This window comes from Simochromis diagramma, unplaced genomic scaffold (genome assembly GCF_900408965.1).
Source record: "Simochromis diagramma unplaced genomic scaffold, fSimDia1.1 OVJJ01000602.1, whole genome shotgun sequence".
Taxonomy (NCBI): domain Eukaryota; kingdom Metazoa; phylum Chordata; class Actinopteri; order Cichliformes; family Cichlidae; genus Simochromis; species Simochromis diagramma.
Window position 1 is genome coordinate 2829794 of NW_024387040.1, and position 27881 is coordinate 2857674.

Consider the following 27881-nt stretch of genomic DNA (forward strand, 5'->3'; position numbering starts at 1 on the left):
CAACAATTAATAGGTGAATCCCCAGAATCGCAGCTATCACTGCATCTGTCATGTCAGTGTTAACTTTGCAGAGTGCTGGGCAGTCCAGAACAACACTGGGTGTGACAGACAGCGTACAGTCACACATTCTGTCTCTCAAACAGGTTTTAGGGGAAGAAGCATGAAAAGAGAAAATGGAGCAGTGGAGATGTGATTTATGAAAGTAAACCATCCAAGTGTGGTGAAGAACAGCGGATTGTGCTGCGGTCTGGTGAGTGAGTGGAGTAACAAGTTAACATGACTTCCACTTGCAGTTAAGACCACCGTCTGGTGGCTCATCACATCCCTCCAGGACCCTTCTGATCTGTGTATCCCCTGATCTGTGACCCTTCACTGAGGCACGTTTTCTACCATGTCAAGAGGAAACTGGACCACTTCTCTCCACACTTGTAGCTACTCTTTGTACTCTACATCTGCAACATGCTCATGTTTAACCTGAAGAAACACGGCAATTATTAGTGTGATGTGTAATGTCTGCTACATTTCTTTTTTTATACTGACAATGAGCTCTTGTCATATTGGCAGGAATAAAATTTCTGGCCATGAGATGAGAACAGTGTCTGCACTACACCTTACTCAGTGTTGCTCTAAAGGGAGCTAACAGTAGTTTCCCAGCTGAGAATTGACAACAAGCTGATATCGACACAAATAATCAGGATGAATTAATAAGCAGAGTTTTAGTTTTTGCTCTAAGTGGATCTCTGCACTTAATTGGAACATCGCATCACTGAGCCTGAGATACAACCTGCTGGTGTTGGATGGGCTGAAACATAATGTCCCAGTTTTTGTTTTTTTTAAATTGGATTTTAGTCAGGTGAGATTGGGGACCAGTCAGTGGTATCAATCCCTTTGTCATCCGGAAAATGCCTGCATAGATCACCACATGAGGCCAGACATTGTGCACCAGGAGGAACCCAGGATCCAGTGCACCTGGGTCTTGACAGCAGGTCCAACGATTTGATCCTGTTAGCTAATGGTAGTCAGGGTGCCTGTAGAAGTCTGTGTCCCTAAAGGATATACATCCACAGACCATCACTGATCCACCATCCAAACTGGTCATGCTTACCGATGTTATAGGCTTCACGACTTCTCCAGACCCTTTCACATCTGTCATATGTGCTCAGTGTGAACCTGCTCTCATTTGTGAAAAGCACAGGGTGCCAGAGGTTGACCTGCCAGTGCTGGTATTCAAAGGCACATGCCAATCAGGTTGTACAGTGCAGTGAGCCCAGGGCCCACTAAGCCACCCTAATGAAGTCTGTTTCTGATTATTTGGTCAGAGACATTCACACCTGTGGCCTGCTGGAGTTAATTTTGTAGCTCTGGCAGTGCTCTTCCTGTTCCTCCTTGGGAAAAGGAGCAGATACCAGGTTTGCTGTTGGATTAAGGATCTTCTACTGCCCTGTCTAACTCTGCTAGACTAAGTGTCTGGAATCTAAATGCTGCTGAGACTGTGCTGTGAGACACAGGAAACCTTTTGGCAATGCCACATATTGATGTGCCATCCTGGAGGAGGTGGACTACCTTTGGAACCTGTGCCAGGTCCATGTATCTCCTCATATTATCATTAGTAATATTCACCCAGAAAATATGGAGGAAAATGTGTCAGTGGTCTGTAAATACATTGCCGTGTTAGGAGTTGTCTCATAGTCATAAACTCCAAAGCAGCTGAAGCAGATTAACAGCCCCTCTGATACTTAACTGAACAGATAAATATCTCAAATCAAAAAGCTTTCAAGAATCACAAGTTCAGATGTTAAACAAACCCACAACCATCCAACCATTTGCTGTTTACTGAACACTCTATAGTAAACTGTGTACCCTTATAGTGGATATACTCTACAGTATTGCGCCGTGAAACACAAAAATGAGAAACTGTGGACGAGAAAGTTCAAAGAGATCAAAAGCACTGCAAAGCACAGGAGCATAAAGAAAGAGTCGAGGATTGATTGGCGACGATTTCTTGCATCTGGGCGAAGACGGAAATAAAAGCAAAAAAATGTAGGCTATAATCATGTTAGTCTCCCCCCACTCCTCCACAATGGTCCAATCCCTCCATTTTAGCTCCCTCCATCTTCTGAGTGGTCATCTGTTGATTACACGTTATATTTAACTCTGCTGTCTCACTCTTTCCCTGCCTTACTCAGGTCCCAGTGTGCACACCCGCAGCATTCAAGCATACATACATAACATACATACATACAAAATTTAATCAAATAAATAAATCACTCGGCCCAGCGGCCCTTTCTAATCAAGTGACATCAATCAGGGAGAACTATGGGTAAAGAGGCCTTGCGGCTGACGCCTACTGAGTGCGCCCAGATCACTGGAGTAGCGTCTATTTGAGTCCAAGGGGGGAAATATACGCTCCATGTCCCATTATATGAGAAGGGCTATCCTTTCGTCAGCGCGCCCATTACTCCCCCTATCATTTCCCCAAATCTAAAACCTGTTTTCAATCAACACAGCCAAACGAGTGCCTGTCCAAGAGAGGGGGAGAGAGAGAGAGCAAAAAGACAGAGAGAGCAAGGGAGAGAAAGCAGTAGAGATGGACAGTGAGGGTAGGGGTAGAGGCAGAGCGATGGAGGGCTCTCTCCTTCTTTCTTCTAGTGATTGGAGCGTTTTGCATTCTGTATGTGTGTGTGATTGAATCCGACTCCTAAATTAGGGCTGTCGAGTCGAGGAGCTGAATGTCCTTAACCCCCCTTCCCATATCCAATGCCCAGGCTCCGCTACTTTTGTGTGTGTGTGTGAGCGCACATGTGTGTGTTAGCGCACATGTGTGTGTGTCACATCACTGGTGAATATTTTAAGTGCAGCCTGGGTAAAAGGTTTATGTTAAGACATTGATTGCTAATGCTATGTTGTACATGTATTTGTGAGGAAGCTTTGTTAGGACATTAAAATTCAAAGTTCAGCAGTGGCTCTACTAACTTGATTTCACTTTCAGTGGCTGTATAGCAGAGAAGGAAGAAAAATGAATAAAATATGACTAAATTTACAAAAGCAGAGCCAGTTTCAAAACAAACACAAAGCAAAACTTTGGAGGACAACTCGCCCCGAAACTTACTTATTCTTTATCACAAAGAAATCAATCATCAATCAATAGTGGTTGATGTATTAATTTGGCCTTAATTTTTCATTTGGCCCGTAGTGGGGTTCAATCATCAACTGTAGATTGTTTTGGTGTAAAAGCTGGCCCGTTTGGGACAGATCAGCCTTCTTTTGAATTTAACCCTGGAGAGCCCACGGGGTCAAATTTGACCCATGGTTTCCCTAGTAAACCAATGGGGTCGGATCTGACCTCATGGGTTCTCCAGGGATAATGGAAGTGGATGGAACTTACCTTACTCACAAAAAACAAAAGTCCAAGCATCATATCGTGAGCATTTTCTTTCTACTGTCTACATTCAACATCTGTACACCCATTATAAAAGGTTTAGCACTTTTAACACTGACAGGATGTAAACATTAATGCCACTCCCCCTCAGCTGGTGGATGTAAACAGTATAAAAACAATAGTTCCTGCATGAATGTGTTCACAACAAGGTTTCTGCATCATGTAACTAGTTATATTCTAGTAAAGGCAGACATTTCTACACAAGAGCTCTCTAAAACTGTGCAGCTCAAACCAAAACCACCTACAGGCCACATGAAAAACAATGAATTCGATTTATTGCAACAAGTATGCTGGGTGTGTGTTATCTTACTTTTTTTTTCATTATTTGATACTTTTGTGATTGCGTATTCCCAGTCAAAGATGAACCTGTAGAAGCACAGCTGGTTGTATAGGGCCTTCTCCGAGTACTGCAGAGAGAACACAGACACACACAAAAAGAATTACTTCATCAAGAAAACCCCACCCGATATGGATTAAGGCAAAAGTGTTGTTTGGAGGCGGATGAGGAGCCTCGTGTATATTTTTCTTGCATGTGTGGAATATCCCTGTCACTACTAGTCTTATCCAGCCACCTCACCAACAACACTACTGCTCCATTTCTGCATTAATAAGTGATTAATCATCATTATTCACTCCGCCGAGAACGGAGTCAAGATCATGACAGGAGGGGAAAAAACCCATCAACAACAGAATAATAAAAGTGGTTTACCAGTTTGAAAAACAGGCACATTAAACATAATTCTAAGAGGGTGCACCTAGCTCAAATGACTATACTTCCCTGAAAACATCTCCCTTCCTCTGTGTGACACAGTAAAGCGAGAAAACAAATTTGCTTGCTTTGTTAATCTCCACTGCAATTAAATGGAGCCACACGACAGCCTGCCAGAGGGAGAGAGGGGAAAGAGACGGAGAGGATGAGCAAGACAGCGGTGGGAGGGAGGGAGGGGAGAGAAAAAAAAGAAGAAAAACAGAGCAAAAGAAAGCAAGACTCGGAAAGAAGTGAGAGATGGTGAGAGAGAACGAAAAGAGGGGATCAGGCCTGAAATACCCTCCCTCATAATAGTTTGTTGTGATAAGCCATTGTGAGAGAGGCATGTGAACAGCCGAGGCTGTCAATTTGATTAGCCATTATACTGCATGTTTAATTGCAGTTATTGGCTCGTCATTTCCCTGCTACGCTGCAGAGGGCACGCTAAGCCCCGACCCCACACTGCCATCAGGTGTGCGCCGAGTGCTTTATTATTACCACCAGGAAGAATCCCCCGACAATCCCTGTGTGTCAGTATCCGTGTGTCTCTGTGTGTGTGTGTGTGAGTGAAGCGAGTATGTGTGCGCCCATTATACCTGCCAATCGGGAATGTGCGTAATTGTAATTTCAGTTTTTACTGCTGTGGCATAATCAAGTGGCAAGAGTATCTAATGCAGCTATACGCAAACTGTGTGATGTGTGAAAGCGAGTGTGTGTTTAATGGCTTTCTATGGCTTGCCCACATGGCACGCACAGCTGTTGACCGCTGATGCACTTGCCTAGTCAACAACCAAACCATGCGCATCCCATAATGGAGCCTCGGTTACGGTTGCCAAGGTTGAACAAGCTCGGTCGGCACAAACACAGCGCGTCGCTTCTTCCTCTTAGGGAAAGAAAAAAAAATGCACACACACACACACAGACATTTGAACAATATAACGCTGATTGTGGGCGGGCCAGTCGTGCCGTACTGACTGACTGACAGGTGTCAGAAAGGCGTGGCTAAAATGTTACAGGATTGTTATTGAATTTAGAGCCCCTCAACCCCACCTCACTCTCTCCCACACTCACACACACACACACCTACCTCGTCATTCAGCTCAGCGCTTTGTTCCTGCACTGACACCATTTCAATTTGCTCCACAAATCTGCAGCATTTTCAGCCTGACTGCCTAAGGAGCAAACCAGCTGTGAAATTGCCTCTCTCCCGGGAGTGTTGGACCCCCCAGCCCCCACCTCGTACCCCTTGCTCCTTTGCCTCCCTCATCCCTGACTGACTACCCCCCCACCCCCTTCCCTTGCCTCCCCACAGATGCACACAACCCCGACCCAGCTACAAAACACAGTTACGCCATAAGGAAGATGTGTCAGGAGGACGATAAAGTGCGGGAGAGGATGTATACAATAAAAGGTAAAAGTAAGAAATAAGAAAAGAGGCTAAATCATACAAATTGATCCAAATCACAGAGCAACAGTCTAAAATGGCTTCACGCAATAAAACAAGCACTCAAGACTTCCTCAGTCTTAAAAAACACCTGCCTCTATCTTTTACGTGACACAGGCGCGCGCACATATCCGACCTCCAGAGAACTTTTGCGCACTACACTGTCGCTCAGGTACACCAGTGAAGCAGTTAATGAAAGGTAGTCAGACAGACAATATTCTGCGAGCATGCGAGGGAGAGACGTTGCAGCAGGCCAAACAAAAACAAAAACACAGCCAGTTTCCCCCCCGCTTTTTTTGGGTTACAGAGGCTGGAACATGTGTGAACTGCTGTGAAACTACAAGCATCCAGTGGCTTTGACATGGCAGAAAATATCCCAGCACCGGTGACACGGACAAGGGCCTCGGCTTTGCATGCTTCTTTCTGGCTTTGCTGCAAACATGCATTGTAAATACCGAGTCTACAAGCACTCGTGCTACTGCAGCTGCAGAAAGAGAGAGGGAGTGAGAAAGGGAGGGAGATGGAGAGAAACAAACATACATTTTTCCCTCAGCTGTGAGGCCACAAGGCTTTAAAACTCTTGAGCTTTTTAGATGCGATGAGCGTTATTGCCGGTTGTGGTAGTCACGCCGATCAGCTTCACAAGACACCATAATGAGTCAATATATGTAAATCTTTACTAGGCAAACACGGCGGGAAACAAAGGCATTTAACTGGTGCTCTCGCCCGCAAGCCTCCAACGATTCAGCACCGGTAATTTCTCCCCATTGAAAGGCATAATTGCCTGCTATTTGAAGATATTCATGCTCAATTTTTGAAATTAATTTCAATTGGGGGGAAATGTAGAAATGTCAGCTCCAGTGAAAGGGATTTGATTTCAATTATCCTCGCTCAAAGGACTGTGATTTCCAAATACACTTAAGCAAAATTATGACAAGAATTTTTGTTCGGCAAAATTCAGTGTTTAAAGAGCGATTAGGCGATAATGGGGCAGCTTTGAGCCGGCAGTGAATGCAGCCGTCTCCCTCTGAAAGGCACTCAATTATCTCTGATTGCTCCCGCTATAATGTATCAAATAGAGATACCTGCTATTGCCGTAATTTGTGTGAAAATTAACATGCTGCAATTTCCACTAGAGGGAAAAAGGGAGCTCTAATGGGCGCCTGAGCGTACATCAATAAAACGAGGGGAGAAAAAGAGAGAGAGAGACAGAAAGGGAGGGCGAGAGGAGGAGAGAAAGAGAGCGAGCCAAGAGAAGAGAGAATAAGTGTAGGAGCTAAGGAGGGAGGGAGGGGAGGGAAAGAAAATGAAAAGAAAGGAACGGGGAAAGAAAGCAGTGAATAAAGAGGTGGGGGGAGGAGGGGGAAGGAAAAGTCAGGACAGATTTGAGACAGGGTGAGAAAAAAAATAGCCTATTTGAGTTAAGCACTGCAGAGGGAGCGAGAGGAGAGAGGGAGAGATGAAGAGAGGAAGAGAAAGAAATTTAATTTACTGAAAATATTACAAATTGCACCTGTGCATAACTCCCCCAAATTACCAACCAATCAAGGCAGAGTGCCTATTACTCTCCCATTACATGGAGATCAGATCACGCTCTGAATCTGTGTCCAGAGAGAGGGGGAGAGGGAGTGAGAGAAGGAGGGAGAAGAAGGAAGAGGCAGAGTGAGAGAGAGATGGAGGAAGGAGAAGAGGCAGCCCCACAGTGACAGTAAACGTACCATGATGCAGAGAGAGAGACGCGGGAACAAGGAGTCACAAACAAGATACTCCGTTTACAGAAGCTCTGACACACACAAAAACTGCCTTTGGTGCAGCGTACACAAAAGTAGAACCACTAATCGTCTTTGTGGCTGTTGCATATTTGAGACCGATAAACTATGATGATGCTGGCAGACGAAAAGCAAGAAGGGAATGTGTCCAGAGTGATAAAGCAGGCAGGACGCACATGAATCTGATGGACATTTCAAAAAGAATCAGAACTTTAATGCATTTAAAAAAGAAAAAAGGAGACCACCTCTCAGTGGAAATTGGCTAATTTCTCGTCTTCTTCGTTGCTAGCGTGAGCGGTCCACACCAGCTCAAACTGCCATGAATGGTCTCTTGAATACTTTGCATAATTAGCAGCAATTAAAAACGTAAGCTGCTGGACTGTTAATCTCTGTGCACTGGCTCGATTCAGACAACAGTGCTGAAAAGTCAAAGTTAGCCTACTACGAATCATGACTTATTCTATTGCAGGAAAAAACAAAGGAAATCAGCAGCAATAATTCAAAATTAAATGTATTGCTCAAAGGGTACTTCAGCCTTTGCTATATTGCTAAGTGGCAGCCCTTTGTGCTCACAAGGTATTTAAAGAGCTGTAATGTTGAAGCTAGCACACTAAAGGCCAATAAAGACTCAGTGATGGACTTGCGAAGGGACTCCGAGATGAATTCATAACATAATAAAAACTATTTTTAATATTAGTCTAATGAATCTGTTTACTTACACACACGGAGAAAAACAGACTTTAAACTTTGCAGCAAAGCCATCTTTAAAAAGTGCTTCAACATCATGAAAACAGTCAAGTTTATTCCCATGTGTTATATTTCGACCAGACGTGGCATATTGCTGTCACACCTCCACTTGTCTAAAATGTTTGTGAGTGGGAAAACCAGGACACCACAGAAAAGGTGCCAAAATCTGAACATCACAGAAACAACTACACTGTAAAACAATTACTGCTCTAATACTTGCTACATCATGTCTACCCCCTGTGTCACGTCTGTTTATTCCAGCCTCACACTGTAGCGGCAGTCGGTAGTGATACAGACGTGAGCCACAGAAAGAGTAAGAGCCAGCATTTTGCACACAGCGCCTCCATCTAGGTTCAAATCCCTCAACAGACAACTAAAACAATAGATCAGTTTCATGTCAGTGTCCAAAATTATTTGTTTGTTATTCACCTGCGATGTGTGGAAACGTCTACTGTCTTTTATTTCATTAACACAACAATGTAATCTGCCCACGTTACAGTCAGAGGAAAGAAATGCAGTACTGTTGGAAAGTCTTGAGTGATTTTTCTATCCAGCTATGCTTTTTATGGCATTGGTAGAGCGTTTGGGGTCACTTAGATGCTGGAAAACGAAGCTGTTGCCAATCAGATGTTTTCCACATGGTGGATCCAAATCTGATGGTACTTTTCTATATTCATAATTCCCCCAAACCACAAAGCCTCCACCTTATACAGATGGTTGTAGACACTGTTGTATTCCTCTCCTGACCTTCTTCATATGGATTGATTACAAATTTCAAATGTGGGTTCATCACTCCATAAGACCTGTTGCCATTGATTTTCAGTTCAGCAATTGTGCAAAATAGAATATCTCAGCCTTTCCCTTCCTTAAGAATACAACAGATGGATCAACTAAAGGGCCAGATACATCTGTTGGGTCTTTCCATGATTAATTCCTATTTCCAGCACAAAACTTTAAAATACTGTTTATCTTCTACATCATGGCTAGATTTGCCACATTTTCAGCTAATGGCACTTTGAGAATCACATTATTGGTGTAAATATCTTTGTTCATGGGTTTAAGTAAAGAAATGGGAACAAGTTAGGTGTTTGTGCAACACCTTGCTTGTAATTAAGGGCTTAAAAACAACTACTAATGATTCATAATGTTTCCTTAGGCTTTATGAAGAAGAAAAAAAAAAGTCTCTTGGGCAGCACAGACATGTCGTGATTAGCACTGTTGCCTTGCAGCAAGAAGCTCCTGGGTTCAAATCCACCATCTACCATTGTTGGGACTTTTCATGATCTCTCTGGGATACCCCAGCTTCCTCCCACAGTCCAAACTAACTGGTTAACTGGTGATTCTAAATTGCCCATAGGTGTGACTGCAACAGTCCACCCACCCATGACCCTGAATAAGGGGAAATAAGGGGAAGAGAAAGGATGGATGGATCATTCACATAGATCCACATTCACTCTGATGGATGCAATGACGATGAGGAAGTGGGTGGGCTTATTCAAAAATAAAAGACTGAATGTAATCTTAACACTATGATTTCTCACTTTGCCGTGTATTATCTCTTGTCTGAATATAACAGGAGTATTCGTATTGTACTTAAGAAGCTAAAAAACATTACTAAATGATGCTGCAAATTTTTACTCCTTGTTCTTAAAAGAAAATGCCAAGCCTGATCTCCACAGATGTTGTCTTACCCAATGTTTGAATTTGAAACAAAAATAAAATTTCGTTCAACGCTTTTAAATGTATGCAAAGCACCTTGCAAGCAGGGATGGGGAATTAAGAACAAGCTCCAGATGAAAACCTGTTCCAAATTGTCCGGTTCATTGGAAGCGTATGGCTCCAGGCTTAGAAGTTCCTTTTAGCAATGCTGGCATCTTTTTCTGACAGTTGCACATTGCCAAACAAAGATTTTTGAACATCTGAGTCACATGCAAATATTACTGAGCGATGAAACACTTGCACTGATGCTGAAAACCTGATGTTCTTCCTCACACAGAAAATCTTCACAGACCCGGTGGTCTTGCACTGGTATCAATAATATCCTCTGAGTATTCATCCTGACTTTTACACAAAACTGCTTACATCTGTCTTCATCATCAGCAACCCATGGATTTAGATAAAAAGGCCAAGTCTGTGGAGTCAAACCGTAAAGTAAAATGAAGACAGGCTGCAGTTTTTAAAGTAGAGAAAGGGTGCATGAACGAGCACAGAGAGTTAAATGTTTTATTCAGCCCACAGTTTAAAGTGCCACGGCCCTCAGGCACAGCAATGGCTGCCTAAGTGGCTACAGTGACAGCAGAAATTGGCCTTCTGGTTTACAACCTGTCGCCACAGAGCCAGACACAGCAAAGCAGCCGGTGGGGGTGTGGAGTGGGGGGGGGGGGGACAGAAGGGGCAGAACACGCATGGTTAAAAAAAAGAAAGAAAGAAAAAGAATTGACAGGAGAGAGTTAAAGCAAAGGCTTGAGACAGGAATGGTAAGAATGGGACAGAGGCAGAAAAGACAAAAAGCAGATTGAACTGTCACGCTCAAATTGAAAGGGAGAGTGTTTCTTTTAAATCCAGTGGTCAAACTAACAAAGTGTTCATAAGGCGGCTACCAGAGCTGGACAGACAGATGCTTTTAATGGCTAAACTACCATCCAAGCTCTTAGTGCCTTCCAAACACAGACAGAGTGGCACACATGTGCGCTGACACACAGTCGCTCACACACACACGACAAAGATTGGTTTTTATCAGTGTTTATTTGAGGAAATGTGACGCTAATGAGCAGAAATGCACAGCACATATGAGAGCGGATATTGCAGCTCCATAGCACCATCAACTGGAAAAGACCCACAGAATGCAACAACCCATGCTGCTGTGGAGATCTAACTCAGCCTGGGGTATATTTCTTTTAAGCCAATGGGAATACAAAGCCACGTGTGTGCCAGTGTGAACTCTGATGTTTGCGGGTGCGTTACCTCGGGTCTAAGTGTCGCCCTGCTGCAGGCGGGGCAGATGGGTCCATGTCGGGAGAAGGCGATGGGCAAACGTCTGGTCCTGTTCTGACAGGCCTGGTCCTCGCACACCAACCAGCCCTATGACACATGAAACTGGCTTAGTTCGGCCAGCTGTGAAACAGCTGCAAACACACAAAGTTTTCCAAATGTTGCGATTTGTTGCTTGTTAGTTAAATTTTTTGTGAGGTTTTTGGATGAAAATCTCAACTTGCTGCTTTGACAGAGAAAAACACAAAGGAAAAACAAAACAAAACCAACATTTTTTTAAAAGTTTTAAATAAGTTTTAAAATACTTCATTCAATTTTTAAGGCATTTATTATACTCTGAAGTTCTGCTACTGCAACAGTGATTAGAAATCATGTTTAAAGGATTCTTGATGAAAACACATGAATTAATGTACATTTCCATCAAACAGATGAACACAGAAAACACATTCAAAGCATCCAATGTCATTACTCGTTTATAAAATGTGTTGATTTACCACTTTGTTGCTAAAGGTGTTGTTAAAAAATTGGGGAGAAGAAAAAAAACTTGTTGTCTTGTGGTGCTTTTAAAAACTGTTTCTGGTAATGAGGAAATTTTGCTGAAAATTGTTGTTTCCATTTAGCTGCTCTAATTTTGCACAACAATCTGACAAGAAACGCACTGCAAATAGGATTTGTAAAATGCAACAAAAAAACTGCATGAAATAAAAAGAAGTTTACCGACTTCGCATACTGCCTTTTCATGTTTCCTTTTCTTTACATTTTGATGTATCTTCAGCTGCTGTGTGTCAGGGTCCTGCTCTGTCATACAGGCAGAGCAGCAGACAGCCAAAACGGCAGTAGTTAGGACCTCCTGGAGTGAGGTAGTGACCCTGGGCAGGTGCTGTGGGCTAACCCTCTCAATCTCCCCATATTCTTCCAGATCACTCCTCCCCTTTCTGCTTCTTATGCCCTGTCATTACTAAAAGACGGTTTAAAGGGGAGGGGGTTAATGCCCAACTAATGACAGAGCATAAGACCCACCGCCATCAACGCCTTTGCTCCTTTCCTACATCCAGCTAGCCTTCGTTCTCCCCATTCACTCAAAATAAACCCCTTCAAAACTGCTGCACCTGTCTGCCTATCAATACCACCCCCCCTTCACCCACCACACACACACACACGGTAGCTCTGATTGATTTTTAGGTCCGCCTTTGTCTTCTAATCAGTTTTGAAAAGCAGCAACCAAAGGAAATGGTGAGGATTATTTTCTTTACAGCTGATTTATGAATATGAACAACTTTTCCCCCTGTATTGGTCCTTTTAATAATCTGTCAGGTTTTTTTAAGGTTATTGTAAAAAGCATGTTTGATTTTAAGGATGCATTTCTCCTGCAAAATCTTTAGGATGTTTCTATAGTAAACCATCAGTGAACAATACTGTAATGGTAAATGGACTGGTACTTACATAAAGCTTTTCTACTCTAACTGAGCAGTTAATCCAGTTATTACTTCACGTTTACCCATTTACACCCACACATACACTTCCTATTAGGGCTGCCACAAACGATTATTTTGATAGTGGACTAGTCACCGATTAATTTTGCGATTAGTCGACTAATCAGATCATGCATCCATTGGACGTAAAACGTACAACTTATTGAACCAGCAGCATCTGCTCTTATATAACTATCATTAGCTTACAGCTTTAAGTGTTTAAGGTATGTGCTAACTAAAAATAAAGACAAGATGATCGTTTATTAAATTGTAATGAAATTTGCAGATTGTTTCGGTGAAGTTTAATAAACTCCTTGCTATCTAAAATATAACGGGACACCGGAGTATTTTCTCCAGCATCTCACACTTCTGATAATCAGTTGTCTGCTTGGCGTTTATTCAGCTGTGTAAAAACTATAACTTTAATCTCAGCCAAACCGATTCACTCAGGAACAAATAAAATACTAAAAAAAGCCAAACAATAACATTTTTAAGTTGTCTAAGTGACTTGTATATCATGTTTAACCTGAGTAGCGAAAGACAGCGGTGGGTTTGAAAACGATTTGCCAGGAGTCCGGTGTTCTCACCGGGTCTAGTGAGCCTTGCCCCCGGCTAGCTATCGAGCTAGTGGGTAACAGACGTCTCCGAAAATGTCGGAGCGCTTTTGAAAATATGTGGTGTCTTGATAAACTGAGCAGATATTTGAAGTTTACACAGCTACATTCTCGCCTGAACATATGTTAAATGTTTATTTTGTGACCCAGAAAGAATAATAAGAGTCACATTAAAACTAACTAGCTGCTGCCACTGTTGGAAACTGAGCTGGGCTGCGCTATAAATTCTGGGACGGAGCTACTTCTTCTTCTTCGGGGTTTAACGGCAGCTGGCATCCTTGTACATGCAGTGCTGCCATCTTCTGTTTCAGTCCGTTATTACACTCTTAAATCCTACTACTTATTCCTGCGTCTTTTGGGATCTTACAAAGCTTCAAACGATGCGTCGACTATCAAATCGTGACTAGTCGACTAATCGTGGCAGCCCTACTTCCAATCACACACTCTTCCACCAGTGGAGCACTTTGGGGTTTAGTATGTTACCCAGGCATGCAGGCTGGAGGAGCTGTGGATCAAACTGCCAACCATGTGCCTGGCAGACCACCCACTCCACCCCACTGAGCCACCCAGTACAAATGAACAGCACTTCAGTTCAGCCACTGTTTCTTTTTTGCAATTTGGGCTTCACCGGGTTCCAATGACGTTGTGATGCTATGAGATTTATATGAGACTAGTATATCATGTCAGCAATTTCTGACCAAAAAGCATCACATTGTGGATCACTAATTGCAAAATTTGTCCCATTTTAACTTTCATAATGTACTAAATAATTTTTAGTGGCAGGTCGGTTTAGCAGTTGGACTGCTATAGAGCCATCCTCAGTGGCCACTTTATTAGTTACACCTTGTTAGTACCTAAAACCAGGTTTCTGCCTTCAGAACAATCCGAATTCTTCATGGCATTGATTCAACAAGATGCTGGAAACATCTCTCAGAGATTTTGTTCCATATTGACATGATAGCATCCGAGAGTTGCTGCAGCTTTAGTGGTTGCACATCCATGATTTCTCTCTTGTACCACCACATCCCAAAGGTGCTCTGCAGAACTGAGATCTGCTGACTGTGGAACCATGGAGATGAGTACACTGATCATAAAGAGATGGTCAGCAAGAATACTCAGGTAGCTTGTGGCATTTGAAAGATAGTCAGCTGTTAATAAGATAACTATGGCGTGCCAAGAAAATATCCCCCATAGGCTGAACCATTGATACAAAGAAGGATTGATCCAACTTTTATGTTCACGGCAAATTCTGTCCCGACCGTCTGAATGTCACAGGAAAACTTGAGACCCACCAGATTAGTCAACTTTTTCCAATATTCACCAATTACACTGAGCTGTAGCCTCGGTTTCCTGTTCTTAGCTGACAAGAGATGCTCTTCTGCATATCTTAGCTGTAACAAGTGGTTACTGGAGTTGCTGTTGCCTTTCTGCCAATTTAAAGCTCCATTCTCCTCTGACCTTTTCAATTCATTTTCACTCACAGAACTGCAGTCACTGGATAATTTCTCTTTTTGAGGCCATCCTCTTTAAACTCTAGAGATGATTATGTGGGAAAATCCCAGTAGATTAGCAGTTTCTGAAATACTCAGACCATATCATGTTCAAAGTCACTTAAAAATCACCTTTATTCTCTATTCTGATGCCTGCTTTGAACTTCAGCGGGTCACTTTGACCATGTCTTCAAACCTAAATGCACTGTCCTGACTAGATATCTGTACCGATGGGCTGTTGAACAAGTGCACCTAACAAAGTGGCTGATGAGCGTAGGTTCATCCATTCTCATACATTTAATTTAACAAACCAATTAGATCAAACCAGAGACAAATACATCTAACCCAAGTATTCCTTCTGCAACTGCACACATTTCCAATAACCTCGTGTACACCTCACCACATCAACAAAAATCTGCAAATTTATTTATTGCATTCAACATGAATACCAGAAAAATATGCATTTTATTAACGAAAAAAATAGCAGTTTTTTTTCTCCCCCAAACAGGAGATGAAGGCGTAGACATGTCGCCTACACAAACAGGCTACACACACACAAACACACACAAACAGAGAGAAATTCGGCCAATCTCTTTTAAATGAAAACCAAACACACACATATGTCCCAAATCAATTAGAAAGTCCCAGAGTTCACAGTTTTACCCACAATACCCAGCGCCAGGACTAATTATCCAAACACCTCTGCTGTTCTTGTGCAAAGAGCTAGGCATCATGGGAAATGAGACTGCTTCACCGTGTCTGATAAAGACACATGCAGGACAATAGTTCATGGAGGTGGGAGATAAGGAGTATGAGAGTGGGAGGCTGTAGCGCAGTCTTTTTTGTGTACTTCTTATGACACAAGCCTTGGCACACACTGCTGTTCCCATGGGCCTGATTCACTGGCACACAAACATTCAGTGTGCGTACAAACATATTCATTGGCGCCCATTCACATGAATTAAAATGAATTAACAAGGCACACATCAAAGACTGAGGAGGTTCAAAGGAGGAACCCACAATGCCCTTCTGCTCTGCCGCTGTGACCCCAAAAACCCGTCCACACACAAGCCACATACCGAAAGAAATAAAAAATTAAGTTAAGATCAAGTGCGGCAGACCTGCGAGCCACATAGAAAGGACTGAAAACAAGAAGCACACCAGGACCAAAGAAGGATAAAAAAAAAAAAAAAAAGTCTAATTGAGGCATATTGCAAGAGCGGGGGGGGGGGTGGGTGGGGGTGTACAGTCGGACGCGAGAATAAAGACTCATAATTGCATAATTACAGCAGTGGATACCTGACACACTGAATGCAGATGTCAAATGAGTTCCACATAATTTAACCAAATAGAGGCAAGACCAGGCCACGACAGGGCCCACCACGAAATGTACCCTTCCTCTGCAGCTTCTTCTTTGTTTGTTTTTTTATTTTTAAAAACACATTTATCTAATCCGAAACCCTCCGCTTTGTTACATTCTCATAATTTAGGCTCTGAGAATTCAACATCACTCTCGACGCTGTAGTTCATAAACCTTCCCTCGTCATCTCCATGTTTATTTATTTCAGTAAGCAATCCTATAAACAATGTTCAGTCTGAATAATCCACTGATAATCTTCCATAAATGACTGATCGAGTGCAAGTCTCAGATAACCCTTAAAAGTGCTGCTACTGAGCCATTTTAAATGGTAATTAAAGTAGAGCTTTGACGATTTTGATTCAATTAATTCAGTCGTGGCTAAAACTGACAATAAAATTAGATTTGTTTCTTACATTACTTCTATACTATAGACTCCTGCTGAGAAGCCACGCCCCTTTTTTTAGCCTCGATCCTCTGCTCTGATGGCTCACCATGGCAATGTGTTAGTGAGGAATCCACCACTACACACTGCAGACCACATGTAAGGCTGTGTGCTGCTCAGGGCTTACACAGCACCATCATTATGGATAAACCTGCACTGGTTATATGTTCAGAGAAGTTGATAGATTATCAGTCAATCTGATGTTACGGCACTCTTCCAGGAACAACAAGGTCCAATAAACTCAATTAGGTGCCATTTCTATACTTCTCTCTAAACCATTACACTTTCGAATCCTGTATACATTTCCCGTTTGATCATTTCTCTTAAAACTGCAGTTTACCTTACAGTGAAGTAAAGAGTAAAAAAAAGACAGTTTAAAGTAGTTTTTCCAGCGCTGTTCTTATTTTACTCTCAGAGAGCAAACATTCACATCTAAAAAACAAAAAACAAAACAAAACTATTGATAATTGATGTTTTGTAAATCAAATAATTGATTAATGAGACAATTTGAGCTCCACTGTTGTACTGTATAAGTGGAGAAGCCTCTCTGATGTGACTTCTGCAGCAGAGGAATCCACCTGCCACACACACATACGCACACACGCACGCAGAAAGACCTCTAACTGTTTTTTGTGCTTTGGCAGTCAACACTTCCAGCTCTAAAGTGAATAGACCTAAAAATCGGTCTACTTCACAGACACGCACTCTCTCACACAGACACAGACACACACACACACACAGTGAAAAGAGCTCAAACGGTTCCACTTTGTACCTCCTCCGCTTAATCAAAGCTTCTCTATTCAACAATTTGACCTTTTGTTCAAAACAGGATTATCACCTTCTCTGGTCTTCATTCACCCTTTCTCTCTCTCCCTCCCCCTTTCTTCTCTTGCCCCTCAGCCTGTTTCCAGGGGCGACCCGCATGACGAGGGTAATTGCAATAATTTGTTAAATGCCATGGTAACGGTTGTTAGATGGGAGGGGTTTAAAAAAAAAGAAAAAAAGAAGAAGAATTGGGTGGTTCAGGAAACAAGCGAATCTCTCATTTTGCCAAAGACAGCGGGGATGAGAAGAGGGAATGATGGCTGCGTGTGTGTGTGAGAGAGAGAGAGGTAGTGAGCAAGTGTTTGCCCATTCTCAGGGTGCTGGTTTATTGATAATGGTGGGGGTGAGGTGGGGAGCAGAAGGTAATTTCACTAATGATTAATGTCTCTGTGGTTGGAGCTAAAGACGCCAACACATATATACGTATATCCGCACGCGCACACACACACACACACACACACACACACGTACGTACAGAGCTTTCACTCTATCTGCCCAGACAAACAGCTCTATTTGAACTCTCCCTCGGCCTGAAAGGAATCCTTAATTACACAATATTACCCCTCTTCATTGCCCTGCTGTGTGTGCTGTGTCCACTGCTGTTCAGCCCTCGGTGTGTGTGTGTATGTGTGTGTGTGTGCACATGTGTATAAATGTGTGTTACTGTGTGACGTGTAAGTATTCAGTGGTAGCAGCTGTTTCACACATCGTGACAAAGGGGCTGAGGGGGACTCACTACCCACACATTCACCACGCTAATTGATTTCTGTTCAGCACTGTGGGAGAGTTACCCTGCCACACACACACACACACACACACACACACACACACACACACACACACACACACACACACACACACACACACACACACACAGCATTCCACTCACTCAAGAACAAGGTGTTGGAAGCCATGAGGAGATAGAGTCCCCTACGAAGACAACGCAGGCATCCTGTTTAATTCACTCCCAGGCTGCAAACTGACTACACCGTCCTTTACACCAACATGTGTCACAGCCTCTCGATCTACTCTGTCCAAGAGGAATCTGCATATCAGTGTTCACATACTTTACTGCCATAAATCAGAATGCCACGCCATGACAGACTTTTGAAAACGACAGAAATAAATCAAAGTCTTTTGCAAAGGCACTACAAATCATCTTCTCAGGGTCTATATTGATGTAGCAAACGTCTTCAATGTCCCACACTGCCACAACGGTCATGTTTCTGTTCAATAACTTCACTGACACTTTAGCTAACATAGCAGTGAATTATTGCAGTTTTATCATACATTGCATATTTCATAGGAAGACTACTTCTTAGGGCCTTTATGAAACATTCACACCCATCTCACTCCAAGTATAGTTAGCTGTGCGAGGTGAGGTATTCTCAACTTTCTCAATTTTTATTTGTTAGAAACTAATTGTGGACTTTTTAACTTGCACTACTGGGTGCAACTCAATATTATCTGACAATGAACATAATTCAGTTTTTAGACAATACAATGTTTCCCTTTGCCATGACTCTGCATTCCAGTGTGACTAGATCACATTTTAACATATGGCCTTCTTTGGTTTGATTTGTTACCAGAGAGAAAATCTGAAATTTTTCAGTTACGTCCATCTAAAAAGGTCCTGAGACATTTTACTCTACACCAATGTGGTGTACTGACTGTTTACAAATAAATAAAAATACAAAACTAGTAACATTTTTGAAAATATGAAATGTCATCAGTGTCTAAATTAAGTGAAAAATAATCAACAATATTACTGAATTATTATCCTAGCATGTAAAACATAACATGCATGAAACTAAGTTTCATAGGACTGTTGTGGGTAAAACGTTTAACACTTAGGCAGTGCTGACAGCATCACCATCTTCAGGACTATGGCATTAATCCAGGATCTACCCGACCACTCTGAGCCACTTTAACTTGTGATTGGTCATTAGGAGCATGCTGATCCTCAGCTTAAGGCATCTGTCGATACCGAGAACTGTAATTAATAAACTGCACTTCTCACCGTAAGGAATAGAGAAACATTTCTATGTAAAAGGAAACATTGCTTTCCCAACTTGACAAAATAGTTAGTTAGTCAAGGCCATCTGTTCATTTCCAAACCATAGAGACACGGTGGATAAACATTTTGTAGGAAGACCAATCTTCTTCTTGTTGTCATAATAGTGTCCAACCAACACACTGCCCGTCTTCTTCTGCGCCTTGTTCCTTCTTTTCTTCGTTAATTTTCTAATGGCTGTCGTTTTCTGATGACATGGCACTGATAAAACTGTCAACTGGTGTTTTTTTCTTATGGTCCAACTTTTGCAACGAAAGGCGAGCGCGGAGAAAATCAAACTGTATGTAAGTCTTCTTCTATTTGTCAGAAAAGTATCCTTAGATTTGAACAAAGGCTGCTGTTGTTTACATTTGCACTTCTTTATAATGCAAATATACTGGCGTAATTTCTATAGGTATGTATATTTGACAACCATGTCATCATCTTTCAATGCACAGCTGAAAATATGAATAGGTACCAGCGAGAGATGATGATTCACACTTTCACGCCTTCCATAAATGCTTAAATACAACCTGCAAAAATGATTTACGCTAGAAAAACATACAGCAAATAAAAATTGTAAATAGTCTTTCAAGTAGGTGGGTGTCTTGTATTGAGACAAATCTGCTTGATCTTTAAAGTCCATTATGTTTGATTTAAAGTAATTTAAGTTTTTGCTCATACCTTAATGACCCTGTTTCCCACATCTATCATTTAAATTTCACCTTATCATCTAAAACTGCGTGTGCATTTTAAACTTGGTATTCAGAGTACAAATGGCCATTTAACTATTTCCATGATCATGCGCCGACATATCCTTCTGGAGCTCTTTTCCATTTTACATGCTCAGTGTGCTCTTTGGTTGAAAATGTCAGCACAGTGCCCTGCTGAGGTTTTCTTCATCTTTTGCCCAACATCCTTTTGATAGCTTCTCTTAACATGACTGCATCTGTTGCATCCCCCATTGTGTTAAATACAGTCCAACCCTTTCACAGACACTTTGTGGAAGGTCAATTTTAGAGAGTTTTGACGATTTCATTACACACAGCTCATGTTCTGTGACCGCTTGAGCTTGTATTTTGTCAGCCAAATCCTTTATTTAATACTTTAGTAACGTGCTGCTGTCGTAGGTAACAAGCATAAATGCAGCGTTGTGGACTCAAGACACACTTGTTTATTTTTTTGTTTTGTTATTTAACATTCAGAAAGGAACATTTTGGATTGAATGAACAAATTTCTATTACTACAGAGAAAAATTTTAAATAAATAAATAAGGAAAGCAGTCAAACTAATTAACCCTAGAACCTTGATGTGCAGTTTTGTAATACTATATTTAATATTGGGCATATTTTAGCCAATGAAATATATTAATGCACAAAAACACATGTCAAATTGAAGTACTAAATAAGAGATCAACCTATTAAGGCTTCAAAGCAAAACAATGAATAACCACCTGGCATTAGTGTAGAAGGGTTAAAGAAAACTAAAATAAAAAACAGCAGAAATACAGTTATCTGGAATCAGCTGCACATCAAAATGTGACTATCAGAGGCAGACGGGAATACAAACAGAAATACTCACCGCGTAGTATCTTTTGATGTGGCGACGGATGTCAAGCTCAAGTTTGTTGCGGATGTTGACAACGTAGTCAGCTGGAGAACCTCCACAAGGGATGTGACAGCAGCGCATCAAACTAGGCTCAACCTTTGAATCCTGACAAAGAGAGTGTGTATTACATTGCTGAAAAGAAACCGCATGTAACCACGTACACTAAGCTCGCATGATCCTGTAATGAAGCAAAGTAGCTTTATTTTATTGATGGTAACAAAAAGAAAAGGGAACCACAAATCAGGAGACATTTAAAATTCCTCCTACAGTTTGCATGCACATGTACTAAAATGCTTCAGCAGGTACAATGGCCTCTAAGGGCAAACATCAACTATAGTCTAACTGCCTTATATGCATACTATATGAATTCATCACAGCTCCATATTTAACCCTGTAATTAGTTTTGCAACACACAAACACAACCATTACCTTTAAACCTTAACAAAGACCATGTCAAACACAGAGGAGCTTAAAGAAACCCTGGGTCCAGTAGATTTTAACGTTATTGTAGCCAGAAGAAAACAGGTCAACATGACCCCGGTTCCCCTGAATTGTCCACTTGACAGCGAGCTTTATAGTTAATGCAATGAAAAAAGTAGACGCACTACATACCAATTACACTAAATATAACGCCTTTAAACACTTGCTCCTTTAAACCTCAACTCCATTTACCTGTCGCACTGACAGCCGCAAAAAAAGGTTTCTGCAGGGAAGTCTGTGACATAAAAGAATGCATGTGACACCCCCCCACCCAGCCACACACTGGCTTTTTGTTTGCCTACATCACTTCTTTAGGAGTGAAAAAAAAGAAACACACAGTTTTCTACCAGTTGGAGTCAATCAACTCATTTGATTTCTCTAATAGCCAGCCACACCAAGAACACACACACGTACACACATCTTAGCCTTACTCTCATTTTAGTCTGTCTAATCTCCTCCCCTCGTCTTCTTTATCTCTCACGTGTTTCTTTCAAAAGTTCACTTTCAAGAGCACACTCTCCTTTCAAAACAAGTTGTATCTACTACAACACTTTCTTGTTAGTCATTTTATCGCCGGGCAATTAAATGAAAATATGAAACACTCAAAGTACCGTCTTGTGACTGTGCGAGATTTATGAGAAAGGGATGATATCTTCTAACACTCCCAGTTCTCCTCAATGTCTGGCTACAAACCTCGGCCGTTATCTGGACCGCCTCATGTCCGCACATTAAATAGGCTTTTGAAAAACAATTTTAAAAGGTTTGCCATGCCAACTGCCTAAGCAGGCCATTTTGTCAACGTCTTGGTTTGTGCAGCTTTCACAGCGTGCTGATTTAACTGCCTGCGTGGGATACCTAACGCTCTATTAAAACTGAACTGAGGGTATTCCCCTGCAGCCTTATCCACATTTTTTTCCCTTCTCTGCACTTAATCTTTTCATCCTCCTCTCCCGCTACCTCCATCAAACAACTTTCCTCCTCTGTCTGTCCTCCATCATACATCACCGCCTCCTCCTACCATCTCTGGCTCTGTGTCAGCGGAGGAGTCAAGGCCCATCTGTCCTCCCCTCTCTCTCTGAGCTGTTAGACCATGCTCACCACCTTAATTAACTTACCGTCTTATCTGTATCACTGTGTGTGCGTGCATACCGGCCTCCGGCAACAGAGAGGAGAATTAACATCAGTAATCAGATGATTCCTGGTTCGTTTAGACTAATGCTATATTTTATTCTGACATTTCAAGTTCATGCATTGTACTCTTAATAGCAGGACGCAGGCCGTTTAGTACAAGCACGATCACTCGGGCGAGATTATTCTGCTTTTTCTTGTGCAACTGTTTCAGCGTACAACACACCAGCATATCTGTTCAAGTGTGTAATGATATTATCCTTTTATGGAGAGTGTGTTTAATACTCCTGTTTTAATTATTACAAGTTCTCTCCACCACTCGAGGCCAAAGGCTTGTCAGTTTTATTAGTGTCTTCTAGACAAGAAAAAGCTGTGTGTCCTGCTCCTCATTAGAAGCTGATAACACACACGCACACACAAAACCTTGGCCTGACAAATTGTAGGAGATCAGTGTGTGTGTGTGTGTGTGAGTGTGTGTGTCTCCATAGAGCCACAGGGGTTAAGGAAAGGCTTTTCAAGTTGTGGAGTCCAAACTATGCCAATGAAAACAGAGTCCGTACTGGAGCCAGGCAGCTGTCTTAAAATACAGACAGAGACACAATATGGAGGATGACTAACGCATGAATCCTTCACAGGAAGTTTTACTGAAATGCCTTCTGAAACATTATTCTCCCGCTCTTTATTTGTGTCTCTACTGATTAATCCATTAGACCAGTGAAACACACCATTACTGATAAAAGCCATCTCCTTTTTTCCCTTTCAATCTTGGGCCATATCTGTGCGGTGCTTTGTGTGTGTGCGCTGAGAACAGACAGCACATTTCTTCAGCTGAAGTCTAAACTGCCAAGGGTTTAATACAACTTCAAATACAACTCTAAGAAAGATTATCTGGTCCTGCACAAACAGAGAAAGCAATACAGAGGAGTTTTATGATGGACAGCGGTGTGTTCATCTACTCACAGCTCCTTCAAAGACGCTGTCGTAGATGTTGTCAGTGCCACACTGAGGACAGGTGAAAGTAAACCTCTCACAGTCTTTATAGCGCTCCTCATCAGTCAGCTGGACGGGAACACCCAGCAAGCCGTCGGCTTCCTCCTCCCTCTGGAACTGCTGCTGAGCTCTGAACTGACTCGGGTCCAGACCTGACATGGAAATAAAAGACTTGTTTTTTAAGGTTTACAGCAGAGCAAATGTTTATTCAGAAACACGGCTGAAGGCAAAATATTTCATGCCTGATAAACACCAATGAAAGGTGGTCATGCTGCAATTAAGCATTCTGTATTTAGCTGTTCGGCTGTCTACAGATGTTATTATTATTCTAAAAAAATTTAACTGTGACCCACAGACACTTCATTTGAGTGTTTACGGGAAATGTATTGTAGTGAAACTGGAAATAATTTGCAGCACTTGACAAGATTATTAAGTAGGTATTATGTCTTCTGCGACAAGAGAGGAAACGTGCATAAAATGTGAATCCAAGAAATTATTTAATCCATAAAACATTTTTTCAAAAGCAGTATTTGCATCTGTAGAAACTTCCTCGAGCAATTTGGTCATTTTATTTCTAAGTAACACGGCTCCTTTAAACTTTTTTGTAATTATTTTCCATAAGGCATAACATTACTCACTTCTGGGGTCTGCAATAACTTGTAATTCACTTACCCAACCACGAGGCTATGAGTACACCGTCAATACCCTCAATAGGGTCGCAGATGCGAGACACCACAGGGTGGACCTGCTGGGCCAGGTAGTACTGGTTGTCCAGAGTGAGATTCTCCTGTTTCTGGAGCTGCTCTAGAGCATAGGCTCTCTGACTGGCTGGCAGGTTGGAGCCATCCTAGTGGACAAAGAAGATGCATTTCCAATGTATTTGTACTGAAATATCACTGAAACACACAAAGAAATGAGATATTCCCGTTTCTCTAATAGATACACACTTTACAGATGAGGTAGGAGATGGTATCTCCAGCTTTGACCCGACGACCACCCTGAGAGTTAATCCACAGAGCAACGTGGACATGAGGGAGACTTTTCTTATCAGGGTAGTCCTGAGGATCCTTTGTCAGAGCCTGGTGAAGTCAAGACAAGACAGCAGTAATAGATGAGAATGGGAATGGCAAAACACAAAAGAAAAACCCAGCATGTCCAGAGTCTTAAGCCTCATTTTAATCAAATGAAAAGTAAACACAAACAGTGATTCCCTCACCTTGTGGATCTCATACTGGTTCAGTGGTATGTCTCCACTAGCCACCTTCTCCCCCAACTCCACCAGGTGTTTCTGGATGTTCTCCACAATGACATCACGACTCTGATCAGACAGGATCTGCCCAATCACGTAGCTAGAAAAATAAATAAACACAATTAATTTTTCCTTACAAATGAAAATCTTTTGTAAGGTGCTTCCAGCGCTCCATATACTGACGCGCTAACTGTTTCCCATGCTAACGTACTTGCCGCATTCCTTAGCCAGGTCACACCAATCCCTACGGACGATGTCCAACCCTTTGAGCTCTTGCTTGACGCTAAAACGCCCTTCTCCGTGTTGTTCCACCACAAGGGCGGCATACTTCTTCTTCTTCAGCAGCAAAAGAGACTTGAACACACCATCAATGTCGATCTCCAATAGTTTGTACAGCTTGTTTACTTCTGCCTTCACCTGGGATCCAAGTGCAAACACACGGATTCAGTGTCAACATCTGGTTATAATCTCCACTGCATGGTGCGCATGTAAAAAGTGATAAAACACCCAAAGCACACACCTTATTGCCAAGTTTAAAAACTTCATCCAGACACTTGCTGTTTGTGTTGATCATGATAGAGTCAGTATCTCCATAGATGACTTCCAGATTCATCTGAGTCACACAAAAGGGTGGGAGAGAGAGAGAAAGAAAGAAAGAATCCATACAGTTAAAACTGGGATAATAAAGTGAATATTACACACATCAAACTGCACAATTTCTAAAACAATCTCATGTTAGATTTGGCTCATTAAATGATATTTAACCCAAAGTTTATCATTTAGCTGCTTAATACAGATGCAAGAATCCAGGCGTCCTGATCCAGTGAAGAAGTCATTATTAAAAGGATTATTTGTCGTGTACATTTTACGTTATTCTGCACATAATTACATATCATATTAGAGATATTAAACAGGAACAACTTGGTAATGACTGACCTTCTGAACCATGTCTTTCGTGTGCATCAAAATCTGGAGAAAAGAGGAGACAACACTATGAACGATGCCAACAACAAAAACAACACAACACAAGCACAGTAAACAAACACGTCACTCAGGAAGATGAAATGATTAAATATTAAGTTTCCGTGTTATTTATTTTGTGTGTGTGTGTGTGTGTGTGTGTGTGTGTGTGTGTGTGTGTGTGTGTGTGTGTGTGTGTGTGTGTGTACACACACATTTGTGTGGACATGGGAGCAGAGCAGGTGATTTGCTTTAAATGGGGGATAATTGGCTAAGAGGGCAATTATGAGAGCATGCTGTGACAGGCGTCTTTTCAACCCACACAAATTCACAGTCAGGCAACACACACACACACACACCATAATGACTTGTAATGGCCTTTATAACCTTCTGGTTGACTGACGGAGAAATAAGAGAATTCTATAAATGCAGATTGACCACTGTGCGTGTGCGTGAGGAAAGCTCTGAGCAGCAGAGGGATCCTAACAGGTGGGGGCCCAGAGGAAGGGAGGGCAGCGTGGGGACCTCAGGTCGCTAATCTGGGGGGTCGGAGGGACGGAACGCAGTGTGACCTGTCACCAGCAATCTGCTCCTCAATCAACCACAGCCGCATATATACACCCCGACTCGCACTGTGCTCCGTGTGGGGACAAGGACGCGGCTATTTCAGAGTGTGAGGAAGGGGCGGGGTCGGGCTTCCACTCCCTGAAACCAGAGTGGGCCATAAGCATGCTTTATGGGCTGCTACATACCGCTGTACGGCGGGGGGAGTTTGAGTCATTCAGGGGGAACAGCCTCTCCATTAGGGACTGCAGTCAAGGTCAAGGTCTTACCACAAACACACACACAGTTTTTCACCTCTGCACTTATGCAGTGGATTTCGCTGTAGACAAAATGACCCCTGCCTGTTTAGCAGAAGAAGAAAGGTTGGAAAAGAGGAAGATGAAAGAACTCTTTATAAATCTTCAGACTGAGTGCACAGGTGCTCCACTCCAATAATTCATGAATACAAATCTAATTTGAGACATTTTTAACACTGCAAAAGCAAAAGTAAAGGCCTCGATTCGTGGTTTAAAATGTGAATGACAGCTGCCTGCAGCGAGTGTAGAGTAGTTTATTTACGACAGAAAACGAGCCCGAGGAAATGATCATTCAGAGGTATAAAATAAAATGTAAAGATGACACCAAATGTGCTCAGTCTGTCAGACTAAAGGTCACATTTACTTATTCCTTTTTAAAAATTCCATGCATTTGAAAATAATTTTGACATTTAACTATACGAAACACTATAACTGAAGGTTGATGTTTCAAATACAGCCAGCTACTAAACACAAACACCACAACAAGCAGCTGTGATGGTTCAGGCTCATCTGCTAAGGAGTCCTTGGTTAGACACTAGGCCAGCACCTTGCACTGGTGTGTGCACATGTGCATGTGACTAAGCCGTTTTGTACACTTGCAATGTTACAATGTTATCAAAGTGCAACCAAAGTTCGCACAAATAACAAAGTATCTGTCTTGGAGGGGGGAAAAAAATCAGGCCTTGTATACCAAGACACATTTTCCTCTGTTAACAGCTGCCACTGAGCAGCAGCTCTTGAGTAAGAAAAACTCAGCTGTGCCTGAGCTGAACAGTCCATTTGTTTAATTAAAAAAAAAAAAAAAAAAAAAAAAAAGCACCAAAACAGGCGTGTGAAATTGCAGCAAAGATTCCTCCCATATTTGAATCATTAAAAGTAAAACTTCAAGCAGCACATTTTTTTTCTTGGGTAATGTGATTTTACGAAGCTGAGGATTATCAGAAATAAAGATAACAATGCGAGTGTCACATAATCAGACAAAGGAGCAGTTTCAAGCCAAATTATTTGAATCAGACGCTAAAATTCAAGTTGGAAAATGACAAAAAAGTAAAAAAATACACTATAAAATCAGCAGGATATAAATCATGACATAGTAAAACTCATGGAAATTCAAATGCAACTAAAGATAAACTACCCCAATGGGAATGCTAATTTGATCATTAGATCCCTCGTTTGTTGACTTGAACATTTCTAAACAAAACCCAACGTATC

General features: G+C 41.9%; 1 protein-coding gene across 3 annotated transcripts in view; it reads right to left on the reverse strand.

Moving 5' to 3' along the window:
* Nucleotides 1-27881, reverse strand: part of pola1 (polymerase (DNA directed), alpha 1) — a 57540-nt gene that overhangs the window by 7907 nt on the left and 21752 nt on the right. For 2 of the 3 annotated variants that reach the window (XM_040043970.1, XM_040043969.1), the window contains exons 27-36: nucleotides 25786-25818; nucleotides 25370-25462; nucleotides 25061-25266; nucleotides 24817-24949; nucleotides 24548-24679; nucleotides 24273-24447; nucleotides 23571-23752; nucleotides 20976-21107; nucleotides 11112-11228; nucleotides 3750-3846 (exon numbers count right to left, since the gene is read on the reverse strand). In XM_040043970.1, coding sequence (XP_039899904.1) covers nucleotides 3750-3846; nucleotides 11112-11228; nucleotides 20976-21107; nucleotides 23571-23752; nucleotides 24273-24447; nucleotides 24548-24679; nucleotides 24817-24949; nucleotides 25061-25266; nucleotides 25370-25462; nucleotides 25786-25818 — 1300 coding nt within the window. The remainder of the gene's footprint in view (nucleotides 1-3749; nucleotides 3847-11111; nucleotides 11229-20975; nucleotides 21108-23570; nucleotides 23753-24272; nucleotides 24448-24547; nucleotides 24680-24816; nucleotides 24950-25060; nucleotides 25267-25369; nucleotides 25463-25785; nucleotides 25819-27881) is intronic. The other variant, XM_040043971.1, reaches the window with a different exon arrangement.